This window comes from Chiloscyllium plagiosum, chromosome 27 (genome assembly GCF_004010195.1).
Source record: "Chiloscyllium plagiosum isolate BGI_BamShark_2017 chromosome 27, ASM401019v2, whole genome shotgun sequence".
NCBI lineage: Eukaryota > Metazoa > Chordata > Chondrichthyes > Orectolobiformes > Hemiscylliidae > Chiloscyllium > Chiloscyllium plagiosum.
The window spans coordinates 26276309-26291591 of record NC_057736.1 but is presented as its reverse complement, the minus strand read 5'-3'; the positions used below and the strand labels follow the sequence as shown (position 1 = coordinate 26291591).

At 39.9% G+C, this 15283-nt stretch overlaps 1 protein-coding gene across 4 annotated transcripts in view; it reads right to left on the bottom strand.

Moving 5' to 3' along the window:
* Nucleotides 1-15283, bottom strand: part of LOC122563672 (protein argonaute-4) — a 111335-nt gene that overhangs the window by 66465 nt on the left and 29587 nt on the right. For all 4 annotated transcript variants that reach the window (XM_043717719.1, XM_043717720.1, XM_043717721.1 and 1 more), the window contains exons 2-4: nucleotides 6028-6199; nucleotides 5189-5309; nucleotides 3845-4026 (exon numbers count right to left, since the gene is read on the bottom strand). In XM_043717719.1, the coding sequence (XP_043573654.1) occupies nucleotides 3845-4026; nucleotides 5189-5309; nucleotides 6028-6199 (475 nt within the window). The remainder of the gene's footprint in view (nucleotides 1-3844; nucleotides 4027-5188; nucleotides 5310-6027; nucleotides 6200-15283) is intronic.

Genomic DNA, 15283 nt, shown 5'->3' with positions numbered 1-15283 from the left:
TAGTATGATTATGTTCTTATCGTTCCTTAGTGATTTTAGTACTTCCCTCTCTTTGGTGTTGAGGTTATGTGTTTGTCTTTTCCTTGTTATCAGAGGTACGATACTTTGTCTCACTGTTTGTTGTGTCTCTTAAGTCAGTCCATTATTCCTGAGTGTGCATTCTAGTGCTGCTAGGAAGTCTGCTGTCTTGGCGTCCCTGTGGTTGTAGTTGAGTCCCTTGGCCAGTATTGTTCTTTCCGTGTCTGTGAGCTGTCTGTGGGAGAGGTTTCTAACCCACCGGCCACTGCAGCGGACATCTGGAACTGACAACCGGAAGCGGCAGATTCAAACCACTACAAATGCCGGAGGAAAGATCACAGAAGCGCTTCACAGGAGGCTCCCAAGCACTGAGGATGTCACCTAGACAGGGGACGAAACGTCGGCAACACAAATTCCCAGCTCGGCGAACAGAACCACAACAACGAGCACCCGAGTTACAAATCTTCTCACAAACTTTGATCAGTCAACAGTATTGGAGTCTAAAGCTTCACTGTTTGGAGATATTTCACTGCAGCCTATTTCTTGGAGACGACAGTTCTAGTATAACAGCAAATAAAGTTCCAGAATATTTATCAGGTTAGGAAGAACTGGGAATTCAGAAAATGCAACACAAGCTACATTGGGCACATTACAAGGAGACAAAAGTTCAAAATCTGGATAGACCATTCAGCATTACTAACCTGTTCATTAATATCATGGATCTGGATCTCAACAACACAACTATTACCCAATAAAAATCTGTCAAACACTGAAAACTTTAATAGCATTCCCAGATTCTTGAGGAGGAAGTTCCAGATATCGACTGATGCTTATTGTTATAGACCAGATAACCTCAAAATATATTTTAAAGGCAAATGTGAAGTGCCTTGTTCCAGATGCAATGCAACTGACCAAACACCTTAACATTCAGCAAAACAATTTATTTAAACACTATAGTTAAAATACAACCAAAGAAAAAAGGAATTCAGAATAACAGCTCTATTGGAAAACATAACAGAATAATAAATAAATATTAACTATTACTAATTAACTGTTCCAATATAACAACATCCCATAAACACACTCCTTGGCCAAAAAGGCAAATTCAGAAAAAATAGATTTGTCTCACCTCAGAAACCCCAGCTTCTAGCTGTAACAGAGGGAAAAGATAGCTTCTACTTCAAGCCCACAACAGAAACTGCTTAAAGATAAAACTAAAAACAAAACTAGAAAGCTTCATCTAGGACAGCTGGCCACACCCAACCAGGCTGTTTTAATTGTTCCGACATAAGAACCGAAGGCCTCAAAAGTTGCTTATTCTAGTGGTTTTGGTAGACTACTCTTCACTTCTGCCTTACAACCTCGTTTCAAAATTTAAAAAAGGACAAAATAACTTCTTAAAGCCACAGCACCGCATGTGATGTGGAAAGTGTTTTAAAACTTCACTCCAAAATTACTTAGCTCTAAATTTAAGATTATGTCCTCTTTTGTATATTAAATTTGAAATGGATTAAATTAAAATATTACATACCTACAAAAAAATGATTGGCACATTCAATGAAGGCATGATAAATTTGAAAGAAATTTGAGCCTGTCAACCAATGTGTCAATAATTGCCAATGTTGTGCAATGCTATGTAAGTTAGCACAAACAAACAAATTCAATGAAAGCAGACTTGTGAACATTTATCGAAGTCAAAGTTTAAATGGCTGATAGTCTCCATTAGCTGAGGTGAGGACAAAAATAAGCCCAGGATGTAGATGAGACATCAGAACATTTTGTACAATAAACATTGCACAGCTTTACCTTACAGATTCTTGTGGTGTAGTGGTAGTGCCCCTACCTTTGGGCCAGTAAGCTTGTTTCCAAGTCACATCTGTTTCAGGTTTTTCTTATCACGACTAAGTTGACTAAAAATATCTGTAGCCTTATCCTCGATGACTTCCTTGCTTTAATGATTTCACTGTTTCAGCCTCATCCAATCACTAAAGCTACACCCTCACCGTGGTTTGACTTTTCCATGAGCAGTTCTACCAACCATGCTGCCACCTACCATTACTCTAACATTCAGAGTTTGTTCTTGCCCATCAACCGGTTACCTCCAGCATTACCACAGGAATTTGTATTGATGTCTTTCTATTCTCTTGGTATTTAAAATTTTAAATTTCTTTAATACCTTGGCCCCATTTGCCTTTTTAACCTCGAACTATTTTCATTTCTTTTTGGTCTAATACAACTTCACTGTCTAAAACAAGAGTTATATTTTGGCCCATATATATTTCTACCCCTCGCCAGCATTATAGGGGCACAGATGTATAGCATGGAAACAGACTCTTTGGCCCAACTTGCCCATGCCAACCAGATATCCTAAATTAATCTAGTCCTATTTGCCAGCATTGGACCCATATCCCTCTAAACCCTTCCTATTCATATATCCAACCAGATGCCTTTTAAATGTTGCAGTTGTACCAGCCTCCACCACTTCCTCTGGCAGCTCATTCCATACACGTACCACTCTGAGAAAAAATGGCCCCTTAGTTGTCTTTTATATCTTTCCCCTCTCAGCCTAAACCTATGCCCTCTAGTTCTGGACTCTCCCAACCTAAGAAGACTTCGTCTATTTACTCTATTCATGCCCCCATGATTTTATAAGCCTCTAAAAAGTCACCCCGCATCCTTTGACACTAGAGAAAAAAGCTCCAGCCTATTCAGCCTCTCCCTACAGCTCAAAACCTCCAACCCTGGCAGCATCCTTTAAATCTTTTCTGAATCCTTTCAACTTTCACAATCATCCTTCCTATAGGAAGGAGACCAGAACTGCATGCAATATTCCAAAGGGACCTGGGTTCGATTTCCACCTCGGGCGACTGTCTGTGTCGAGCTTGCACATTTTCCTAGTGTCTGCGTAGTTTTCCTCTGGGTGCTCCAGTTTCCTCCCACAATCCAAAAGATGTGCAGGTCAGGTGAATTGGCCATGCTAAATTGCCCATATTGTTAGATGCATTAGTCAGGGGTAAATTTAGGGAAATGCGTCTCGGTGAGTTACTCTGCAGAGTCAGTGTGGACTTGTTGGGCTGAAGGGCCTGTTTCCACACTGTAGTGAATCTAATCTAAAAAACCCTCCACCCATCATCACCCTCTCTCTTCTACCTTTAAACCAGTTCTGTATCCAAATGGCTAGTTCTTCCTGTATTCAAACTGATGTAACCTTGCTAACCAGTCTACCAGTAGAAATCTTGTCAAACACTCACTGAAGTTCATATAGATCACACCCACCATCTATTTCCTCACATTCTGTATCTTCCATGCCCTTCTCCACAATAAACACCGAAACAAAATACTCAGTTAATATCTCCCCCATCTCCTGTGGCTCAACACATGGACTGCCTTGATCTTTGAAGAGCCCTATTCTCTACCTAGTTACAGTTTTGTCCTTGATGTATTTATAAAATCCCTTCGGATTCTTGTTTCTAAATTTGTTTTAGAAAGAACTAGTCAGTTAAGTTTTGCTATTTGTTAGTACATTGAACTTTTTGTTTATTTTCCTCCCAGCTTTAAATTCTGGTGACAAGTGTAAAACACCTGATGTTAATTCATTTTCTAATTTAAATAAGCAATCTTGCTATGCATTTCCAGCAGGTTCTACTATTTGCAGCTTTTTCTCTTCCATTTTTTGGCCAATGGCTGGTTCAAAAATTGCTAAAAATGCAAAATACCACACTTATTGAAATGATACAAACAATGCATACATATGGGCAGTCACAATCTTCCAATATAGCACATTTTCTATTTTCCAGAAAAGCAGTAAAAGTTCATCAGGACCTACCTCATTGAAGGAAGGTGTCTTGTCACAACATCAAGTGCCTGTACACAGTCCTCAGGAACTTCACTAAGATGCCCTGCTAAAGCTTCCAACAGCAATTGTAGACTGACAACTGAGACCCACTGTATGGAGACCTTGAAGGTTTGGTCTTTGCCTTCCCCAGGAAGGGTCACTTCCAAGTCAACCTGTGGCAAAATTCAAAGTTAGATCCACTTACCTTGAGAGTAACAACTTGTCGTTACACAATACATACCTGTTGACCAGGAAAACTCCAAAAGCTTTTTAAAAACAAACCTGACAATAGAACATTAAATATCAATTCAAAAGCTCTCAAGAGATACAAGAGCTACTACTCTGTGCAATTCATCGTTAAAAGCATGCACAACATTACTTCCCATGTACTAAGAGTATAAAAGGAGGTGGCAAGCTTTCAAAATGTCAAATCACAATTGATTAATTTTGCAAATGCTTATCTCAACTTAAATCACAAAGCATTGAAATATAAAAATTGAGGTCAAGATTGAGAGGCACCTGAATTTTCAGCAAATCAAATATCATTTGACAAAAATTTTGTTAAACATTCAACTTTTCCGACATTTAGCTCTCCACAACTGCAAAGGGACACCACATCTCTCAACCTACCAGACTAGACAGTTTCCTTCATCTAAAACTTTCCCATCCTTTCTCTTCTCCCAGTCACTCGTACATATGCACTCTGCCCAAAGCAGAACCTTGATCTTTAGCTCATGTTTCACCCTGAGCCATTTCCTGAACAGCTTCTTTTAATGGTGCTTTGCCATCATCCTCCACAGTCAGCCACGGGGCACAGAGGTAGGTCCCAAGTCTACTTCTGCTAGAAAAGGGTATCAAACCAGCACTGTTGGCATTATTCTGAAATATACCTTCTAGCTAACCAAGCTCACCTTCCCCTCTCTTTCTCCTCTAATTTCAGCTTATTTTATGACACTTTCCTCTTCATCCCATTTTATTTGGCACTCTTCGCTTGCAGCCAGTTAATTTGACTTTCTTCCACCCAACAGATCACATAGGTAATGGTCCCACCTCTCCCTCTGGCGGTCATGATGAAAATGATCATTCCAATCCCACAGTCAATGTTGATACGGTCCTGTCTCCCAAAAGCACCACAGTGAGATCATTTTGCCCCCCTTTGACGAAGAACAACTCTCACCTTTACCACCCACTTTTCCCAATATTCCTTCTTTGTTGCTGCTTTCATAACAATGGCACTTTAGATCTTAGAAAATTTGAAAACCCTGCAAAACTTTAAATACCTCAATCAAGTTCAAAAGCTGCAAGAGCAATCTTAAATATCAATCTTATTCTCACCCTCTCTCGGCCAATTGGTAATGGATTTGCAGTGTACATATTCCTTTTTCCATCGTAACCCGGTTGCCGATCTCCAAAGATTTGCATCTTGAAGTGTCGGACCATGGTATCAACCACTTCTCTACAAACAGAATAAAAATTTGCAATAAAGATTTGTTCCAGATTGGTTATTATTTTTCATTTAAAAACAAATTCTGGATATTGTTAAAGGTAGATATCTATTATTTCCTCCATTTCTTGACAATCTAGATTAGTCTTCATAAAAATACAAATGTAAAAAGTGTCATTTGAAAAGCAAACTAGTCTCAAAAAGAAAAAAAATACAACTTACATTCCTCAGAGTGAAGTCTACATGCCAAATGAAAGTTTGTTACTTTATCCCTACAGCATCCCAAAACCCAGCAATGGTCAACTTACATGGTGATGTCCTTTCTGTACAGAAACAAACTGTCTCAAATGAAGTACATTTTTTGAAAAAAAGTTTTTTTATTCCTCCCAAAGTTGTAATTAAATAGAAATTGCTGGCAAGAAGTCAAAGACCGGTGAGGATCCATTTATTGACGCTGTTTTCAGCAAAGAGAAATTTCTGCGAACAAATCATCTGTCAAGTGCAAGATATATTCATTGCACTGCCTACATTCCTGTAATCAGTTAATAGGGATGCATACAAGGATTAACTATCATATTTTCTTGCTAAGTTCCAAATAGGAAACACTTTTCAATACTGGTTACCAAAAAAAAAAGGTTAAAATGAAACTTTCAATTAATAAAAATTAGATTCTTGTTATACTAACCAATTGGAAGCGGAGGACAAGGACTTCTACCCATCTTTCTCTCACCTGTTAACTCTGCGGGGGCGTTTCTCTGGTTTAATGTCCACTTCATAATGGTAAACATCAATTTTCGGGATTTGAACTTGAAAGTGATTGGCTAGCAGACGTATAGGCTTTCCTACAGTGCCAAGACCTGGCCTGCGAGGTGGCTGAAATAGGTTAGTGGTTGCAGGAGGGGCTGAAAAAAAATCCACAGGTTCAGAATTCTTTTGAAATGTACAAGATTTAAACAAATATTATACAAATTTCCAAGAGTTGCCCAACAGCATTTAAATTTTCATTAAACATCTAACAAAAGCTAGAAGCAATTTTCCAAAGGAAAAATAGATCCTGGTTCAAATTCCCCAACATCATTCTTTGGAGCACAGTTAGAAAATTCTTTCTAACATTATTGTTTTCAGATTGTACTAAATCATTTTTACAGATCAAAGTAAAAAGGAAAAAAGAAAACAAAGCACATGACAAGTATCAAGATCATTAAGATAGTTATCAAGGTAAAAGGAATTTCTATGGTAAGGTAGTATGTTCCAACAGTAGAACAAGCCAGGAGGTCCTTTTATATAAAAGCAGTATGTTACCATAAACAAGGTTTAGAAACTACCTTCTTATTTTGCACTAGGTGCACTAACAGAGCTTCTGACAATTAAGATTATGTTGTCAGAAGTCCAAAACTAAGAGTTCAAGAAAAATGAGTTTCTTTTTCCCCCTGCATCCTTCTACCAAGAACTGGTTCTAAAATTTCCAAACATCAAACAGCTTGTCTAGTTTACTTTTCCTTGCACATGAGCCAAGACAGAAAGTTGCAGGATTTCAAACAATTAGGAAAAGTTAACAGAAGCACAAACATTTCACTCAGTATAGATATCCTTCAGAGTCAATGAACGAGTGAATTATGACCTTTGCCAGGATTTGCCATCTAGGCTTCACCACCTGTTTGGCAGCTACAGCGTTCACTGGGACAAAATAAGCCAATAAAAGGAGGAATCAATTTGAGAAATACAATAACCCATCAGTTAGGTTGATTCATGTAACACAAGGCCCAGCATGGAAATTCAAGTGAAAAAGAGCAATGGCCACATTTCCAGACAAGGTAGATAACCTTGGATGTATAAAGTAATATTTTGCTGGATTACAAATCCACTTAGTTTACTATTTATTGCCATGCTATTACCCCTAGCAATGTTACTGGACTGGTGCTCCCATAGTATGGACTAATGTAGAGATACTGGTTCAAGTTCCATTAAGGCAGTAGGGGAAATTTAAATTCAACCAACTGTAAAATCTAGAATGAAGAACTGAGATCATGTTGATAATCATGAAACTAACAGATTGACATCTAAAAACCCATCCAGTTCACTAATGTTATCCAGGGTAGAAAATCTGCTACGCTCAACCAGTCTAGTCCACGTAGGACTCCAGGCCCATAGTTATATGGTTGACTGACTACATTAAAAAAAAAATTCACTCAGTTGTATCAAACTACCACAGAAAATTCAAAGATTAAAACCAGATGATCTACCAAAATCCAGTTGAGTATCAGAAACGACAGAAGATGCACTGTGAATAGTTACACCTGCAAAATCAACCTCATCAATACTTTGGACTTGTGCCAAAGTTGAGAATGCTGCCCCATATTCTAGTCAAGTTACAATGGACAATCATATTCACCAAATCATATCAGATAGCCAATCCTTCTCAGTCACTGTCTCACCAACAAGGCAGACTGACCAGAGGTGGCAACCTAGCCAGGTTAGTGTGGTCCTAGGCGTCCTTTAATATTAGATTAGATTACTTAGTGTGGAAATAGGCCCGTCGGCCCAACAAGTCCACACCGACCCTCCAAAGAGCAACCCACCTAGGCCCATTCCCCTACATTTACCCCTTCACCTAACACTATGGGCAATTTAGCACGGCCAATTCACCTAATCTGCACATTTTTGGACTGTGGGAGGAAAGCGGAGCACCCGTAAAAAACCCACACAGACATGGGGAGAATGTACAAACTCCACACAGACAGTTGCCTGAGGCGGGAATTGAACCTGGGTCTCTGACGCTGTGAGGCAGCAGTGCTAACCACTGCCACTGAGCTGCCCTGAAACACAGCAGTGCTCAACACTGAATTCTAATATGCAGCACAACAATAGGAGCGTTCGGAGTCGAACTCACGCCCCCGTGGAGGAACAACCCGTATTCCATCCACTTAGACCACTCGGCCAAGACACCAGGCATATTAATTCTGGCACCTATGAAGTTTCATGACATCAAGCATGGACAAGGAAACCTCTTACAGATCACCATCTGGTGCCCCACTACATAGTGATGGATTAGAGGTCATACTGATGAAGACCAGTTCAAAGTAGTACCAAGTAGAAAGGGCAGATAATATAATCTCTGATCTGCAGTCTTCACTTTCTCAGAGTTGAGAATGTGGTGTTGGAAAAGCACACAGATTCCTGATGAAGGGCTTATGCCTGAAGCATCAGTTCGCCTGCTCCTTGGATGCTGCCTAACTTGCTGTGCTTTTCCAGCACCACACACTCAATGCAGGTAATATATTCTGGCTGGAGAACATACTCTTCCCAGTAGCAAAAATAAAAAGAACAGTTAAAGTAAAAACTGGCTGCTTTGAAACAGTGACAGGACAGGAGACAGGCATTGAGTAAATACTTTTGTGTTTGTCTACCTTCACAGTAGAAGACACAATATGCATACAAGAATAAGAGTTCAGTCGGGGTTGGTGGGGGGGGGGGGGGGGAGAAGGTGCTAAAAAAAAGAGAAAATTAATGGTCAGAGAAAAACATTTGGAGAAGACCAGACTATAATCTGACAAAAATTTGAGACAGGAGGGTTGACACTCCAGAATTCTAGGACAGACAGCTTTGGAAATAAATGAATGGGCTAAAAATTCCAAATATGTTTGGATACTGGAATAGTGCCAGATTGAAGTCTGTAAATACATTGTCATTTTTCAAGAAAGACAGAAGAGAAAATAATGAACCATAGGGCAGTTATCCTAACTACAGTTGTTGGAAGAAATGCTAGAATCTACATTAAGGAAGTCTTAATAGTGGACTTAGAAAATTATAGCATGACTGTAACAAGTCAACGTGGGTTTTACAAAAGCAAGTTGCTGTTTGACACATTCAAGATATTTTGAGGATGTAACCATTAGGGTAGATAAAAAACAAAACCAACAATTATCAAATGCCTTTTGGAAATATCAGGTATGCTATAAGTCAAGTAGAGGGGTAAGCAGTGGAGATGTCATGGAGTTAAGAGACATAAACAGGTTGAGCCTGCTGCAACAAGATGGTTGACTGATTAACATATTTACTTCATCTATTCAGCCATGTTATTACACATCTCTAGAGCAATTGCGACTTTAACACAGGCTTTTTGGTAATGTCTCTATCTCTATGCCAACTGCCACCGGAGTCCCTAGATTATTTTTAAAAATCAACCTGTTTGAGTATGTTCTGACACACATCAAAAAGCAGGTGAGACTTATACCTCCACAGGGAGGTAAACTACCAGTGTGGTAAAAGAGCTCTGCAGATGGGATATGCCGTGTGCAATTTTGAAATTATTCCTTTCTGTCCTAATGACTGAAAAGACCAGAGTATGCTCAGAAAGGAACTCTTAAGCAAACAGTACAGCAAGCAATTAGGAAAGCAAATGGCAGTTACCAGTTATTGCAAGAAAATTGGAGTACAGGAATAAGCTGTTACAATTTTACAGGCAGACCACATGCACATCCAGTTTGGTCTCCACATTTAACAAAGGATATACAATAAAATGTGTTACCCAGCACAGTACCAACCAAAATGTCTAGCCTGCGACTACAGGGTCTTCTTCCTTCAAAAACTGAAGACTGTTCCAACCCAGTCCAGCTCCCAAAGACAGGAAACAGATCCAAAATGATTAAATTTGACTGTCTCTAAATAAATGTTCATTATGGTCTTGATTAATCACAATTATTTCAACTTAGAACTGCTGTAGAAAATTAGTAAGAAGCAATTACAAAATTCATCATCACCCTTTACCGATGCTCATGAGAGATGACATCCCAAAGTATCTGCTACCAACTTCACAAATTAACAGAGGCGTGTTAACAGCATTTTAGGTCAAGAGTTGCAATATAGTTTTGTAACTATAAGATCAGCCGCAAGAAAGGAAGGCCCCTTCTCTTACACTGTCACGATCATCCACCTGAACTAGCTGCCATATATCCTTCTTACTAGAATTAGTCTAAACCTTGTGGGGGAAGGATGGCCACACAGTATTTGGCAGGAGACTGCTTCAAGATTCAGCCTCAGTAAATAGATTACATATTATTGTGGTTACATTATATTTGAGATACATTGTGGTCACTTGGTAGACAACAGCTTCAAATTAATATTACTGAAATATTCTCCTACAGCATTGGTAACATATGATTAAGAAGCTGAATTGGTTCGCTCCTTCTCAGAAAAGTCCTTTATATCTTGATGGGCTGAGCTTTTCTCATGATGTCAGTTAACCCTTTCAGATACTAACTTACTTTATATAATATCTTCTACTAAAACTAGCACTGGAGTTTAACTGGGTCCTAAGGCAAGACTGTTGTCATGTGTCATAGGACATGTTCAGCATGGAAGCAAGCCCTTTGGTCCAACTCATCCATGCCAGCTAGATATCCTAACCTAATCTAGTCCCATTTGCCAGCACTTGGTCCACATTCCTCTAAACCCTTCCTATTCATATGCCCAGCTAGATGTTGAAATTACATCGACCTTCACCACTTCCTCTGGCAGCTCATTCTATACCCCAGACTGCGTGAAAAAGTTGCCCCTTTAGGTCCCTTTTAAATTTTCCCCTCACCCTAAATCTATGCCCTCTAGTTCTGGACTCCCCCACCTCAGGGAAAAAAAATCTTGTCTATTTACCCTACCCACACCCCTCATGATTTTATAAACATCTCTAAAAAGGTCACACCTCAGCCTCCGATGCTCCAGGGAAAACAGCCGCAGCCTATTCAACCTCTCCCTGTAGCTCAAATCCTCCAATCCTAGCAACATCTTTGTATATCTTTTCTGAACCCTTTCAAGTTTGACAACATCTTTCCTCTGGAAGGAAACCGGAATTGCATGCAACGTTCCAAAAGAGCCCTAATCGATGTCCTATACAGCCGCAACATGACCTCCCAACTCCTATACTCAATACTCGGTCCAATAAAAAAAACTCACCAAATGACTTCTTCGCTATCCTATCAACATGTGACTCCACTTTCAAGGAACTATGAACAAGCATTCCAAGGTCTTTGTTCAGCAAGACTCCCCAGTACAAGTCCTGCCCTGATTTGCCTTTCCAAAATGCAGCACCTCACATTTATCTAAATTAAACTCCATCTGCCACTCCTCAGCCCACTGGCCCATCTGATCAAGATCCCATTGTAATCAGAGGTAACCTTCTTTGCTCTCCACTACACTTCCAATTTTGGTGCCATCTGCAAACCTAACAATACCTCCTATGTTCACATCCAAATCATTTATATAAAAAAAGTGACAAAAAGCAGTGGACCCAGCACCGATCCTTGTGGCACACCACTTGTCACAGGCCTCTAGTCTGAAAAGCAACCCTCCACCACCCTTCTGTCTTCTACCTTCAAGACAGCTCAGTCGCTAAATGGTTATTTCACTGTATTCCATATGATCTAACATTACTAACCAGTCTCCCATGAGGAACCTTGTTGAACACTTACTGAAGACCATATAGATCACCACTCTGCCCTCATCAATCCTCTTTGTTACTTCAAAATGCTCAAGTTCGAGAGACACGATTTCCCATGCACAAAGCCATGTTGACTAACTTAATCAGTCCTTGTCTTTCCAAATGCTCCTAGAGATATTATGATTGCATGTTTCCCTGCAAAAACATAAGATTTGCAAGTACACTAAGAACGGCATCTCCAAAGTGTTCAGCAAAAGAAATGGTTCAGTGCCAAAAATGAGAGAGATATTCCTTTTCCTTCTTCTCAATTCTAATCCTCTTGGTTTGCTTGTGCAATTTCACAGATTACAACTTTACACATTGTTAGGTATACAAGTCAAACAGGATATGACATTTAATACGTTGTTTCACAGCACTATGGTGTAAGTGCCATTACTAAAGTGTACAGGCACGATACGTCACATAGTATTTACCCTCCCAGTAGTCTTTTTGAACACGCTTTAACTTCAATATGCACATAAGAGACTGGACATAGCTTATACTGTCCAAATTTTAAAAGCATGCTGTCGGTGAGTGAGGGATTGGCATAGACGTTCTTCCCCTCTATTTCAACTGTAATAGAAATTGTAAAGATTTTAGACAACCAGTTACCAAAGAACACCTCTTGTGTGGCAAGATATTTGAACAAAAACCAAAGTGAAAAGCTACAAAACGTGCTGAATCAGGATGAGTGGGACACTTCCAATTGTACAACAAATTAGCAGATCACGTTATAATAGGGACTGGCAATTGGTTGCATAGGAGACAGCAATAAGTATGTTATAATCCCAAAGACCACCCACAATTTTGTTATGATCTGGTTAGGGACCAATAACTTTTGTTTGTAAAATTATTGAAGTTTCAGTTATTCACTAAAAGAATAAAAATACAAGATTTCAGCTATAAACAAAAAGAATTTTTAGTACACACAATAGTCATTACTGTCTATCTTAATGCTCCAACATCTAGGAATTAACAAGACACAAATATGAATTACCATAAAGAACTGTACTCCAAATTGCAAAAACATGCCAAACAGATCCCATAAATCTAAGCAATACCTCGAGCTCACTGAGTACTGCAAAAATTCTTCAATCACTGTCTTCAACAAATGGGATTTCAGCTCTTATTTGAGGATTTCGTCTTTGATTTATCTCAATAGCAATTCCAACTTAGGTTGGACATCCTTTTGCTTCTTCTGTTCTAAATGAGCCATCAGGCAACCAGACTCCAACTCATTATATTTCAATGACTGCTCATCTTTACAGTTGCTCAATCTCTTCAAGACTGTACATATCACTAAATTTACAAGGATTCAGCCAACACTAAATCATCAGCTTGATCCCAATTCTAACATACAGCTGCAGTTCACTAGCTTTTCTTTGCATGAAATTCAAGCTTCACTGAGTTGACAACTGCTCCAGTTTCTTGTATCCCAACAGAGCTATCAACATAGTCAGATGTACAGCACCAACGGGTCCAAACCGTCCATGCCAGCCAGATATCCCAACCCAATCTAGTCCCACCTGCCAGCACCTGACCCATATCTCTCCAAACTCTTCCTATTCATACACCCAACCAAATGCCTTTGTATTGGCCTCCTCCACTTCCTCTGGCAGCTCATTCCATATACGTACCACCCTCTGCATGAAAAGGTTGCCCCTTAGGTCTCTTTTATATCTTTCCCCGCTCACCCTAAACCTATGCCCTCTCGTTCTGGATTCCCCCATCCAAGGGAAATGACTTGGTTTATTTATCCTATCCATGCCCCTTAATTTGGTAAATGTCTAAGGTCACCCTTCAGCCTCAGATGCTCCAGGGAAAAACAGCCCCAGCCTGTTTAGCCTCTCTCTATAGCTCAATTCCTCCAACCCTGGCAACATCCTTGTAAATCTTTTCTGAACCCTTTCAAGTTACACACCTTTCTGTTAGGAAGGAGACCAGAAGTGCACGCAATATTCCAACAGTGGCCTAACCAATGTCCTGTACAGCTGCAACATGACCTCCCAACTCCTGTACTCCTTACTCTTGACCAATAAAGGAAAGCATACCAAATGCTTCCCTCACTATCCTATCTACCTGTGACTCCACTTTCATGGAGCTATGAACCTGCACTCCAAGATCTTTGTTCAGCAACACTCCCTAGGACCTTACCATTAAGTGTACAAGTCCTGCTAAGATTTGCTTTCCCAAAATGCTCCAAAGACCTTGAAGCTCCAAATCACCAACAGCATGCAGGTATCAACTGCTCCTTGGTTTCTCACAGTCGAAGCTGCACAGAACAGACAACTTTATACCAGCTTCACAGAACTGCCTCTTCAGTTCCAAATTAACCATGTTGTGTGGGCTCACATGCAAGCCATGCCCAATTTCATGTTCAGGTTTGCAAAGCCTCTGGAGCAACTGTCAAAAAGAAACAGACCCACTATACATGACTTGTCACTCTGATGTAGGAACTGGCATGCCAGGAAATGTAGTTCTTCAATCAGGATCCAGCCTTAAACTCTGCCCCCAAAAGCATTAAGCAAATTTAAAACAGATTCTCCAAGTATAAAGGAATGTATTTTGAATGAGAGTCCTCTTGTAGCTCAGTGGTAGTGTCCCAGGTTAAAGTCCCACCTGCGCCAGAGGTGTAATAACATTTCTGAACAGGTGGATTAGAAAAATATGTTTTTAAAAAATGCATTTCATACATGACAAGTGCACACCCCAGAGGGTTATACTGAAATTTTAAAGTTTATTTTTTTCAAAGTATATGGACAGACTGAATTAAATGAATGGACAAAAATATGGCAAATGGTAATTATTAGATTCCAAATTTTTGTTTTGAAAACATGGTTGTGATTAAGTAAAATGGAACACTGCTTTTAACAGGGGGAGAACGTGCAAGGAGATGCTTAGAAAAAAAGTGAAGCCTAATCAACCATGACTGACATTACTTTAATTTACATAAACTGAGTCCAGATGGACCAATGCCATTTAATCCACAAGGCTCAGCACAGCAACAACCTTCTGATTGGTCAGAGTGCAGCTTAACACAGTCTCTGAAGGAAATAAAACAGACTTCCAAAAGTCGGTTGCTTCAATCGTTCTCTTCCCAATATTGACTTTTGGCAGGATGTTACTCATGCCCTCCTGCACATTAACAGCACAGAGGTGGAACGAACGGAGTGTCAAGCTCGTCCACACAAGCTTTCTTAGTCTCGTGTAGATGCACTGGTTACAAAGGCCCAACAACATCTCTTCTTCCTCAGACAGCTGAGGAAATTGGCATGACGGCAAATACCTTTGCCAACTTTTGTAGGTGCACTATTGAGAGCATTCTGTCTGGATGTATCACTATCTGGTATGGCAACTGTACCATTCAAGATCAGAGACGGTTACAGAGAGTGGTGAACATGGCCCGGACAATCACAAAGGCCATTGTCCCATCAACAGAATCCATCTACCAGACCCGCTGTCAAGGAAAGGCCACCAGCATTCTCAAAGATCCATCCCACCCTGGCAATGTTTT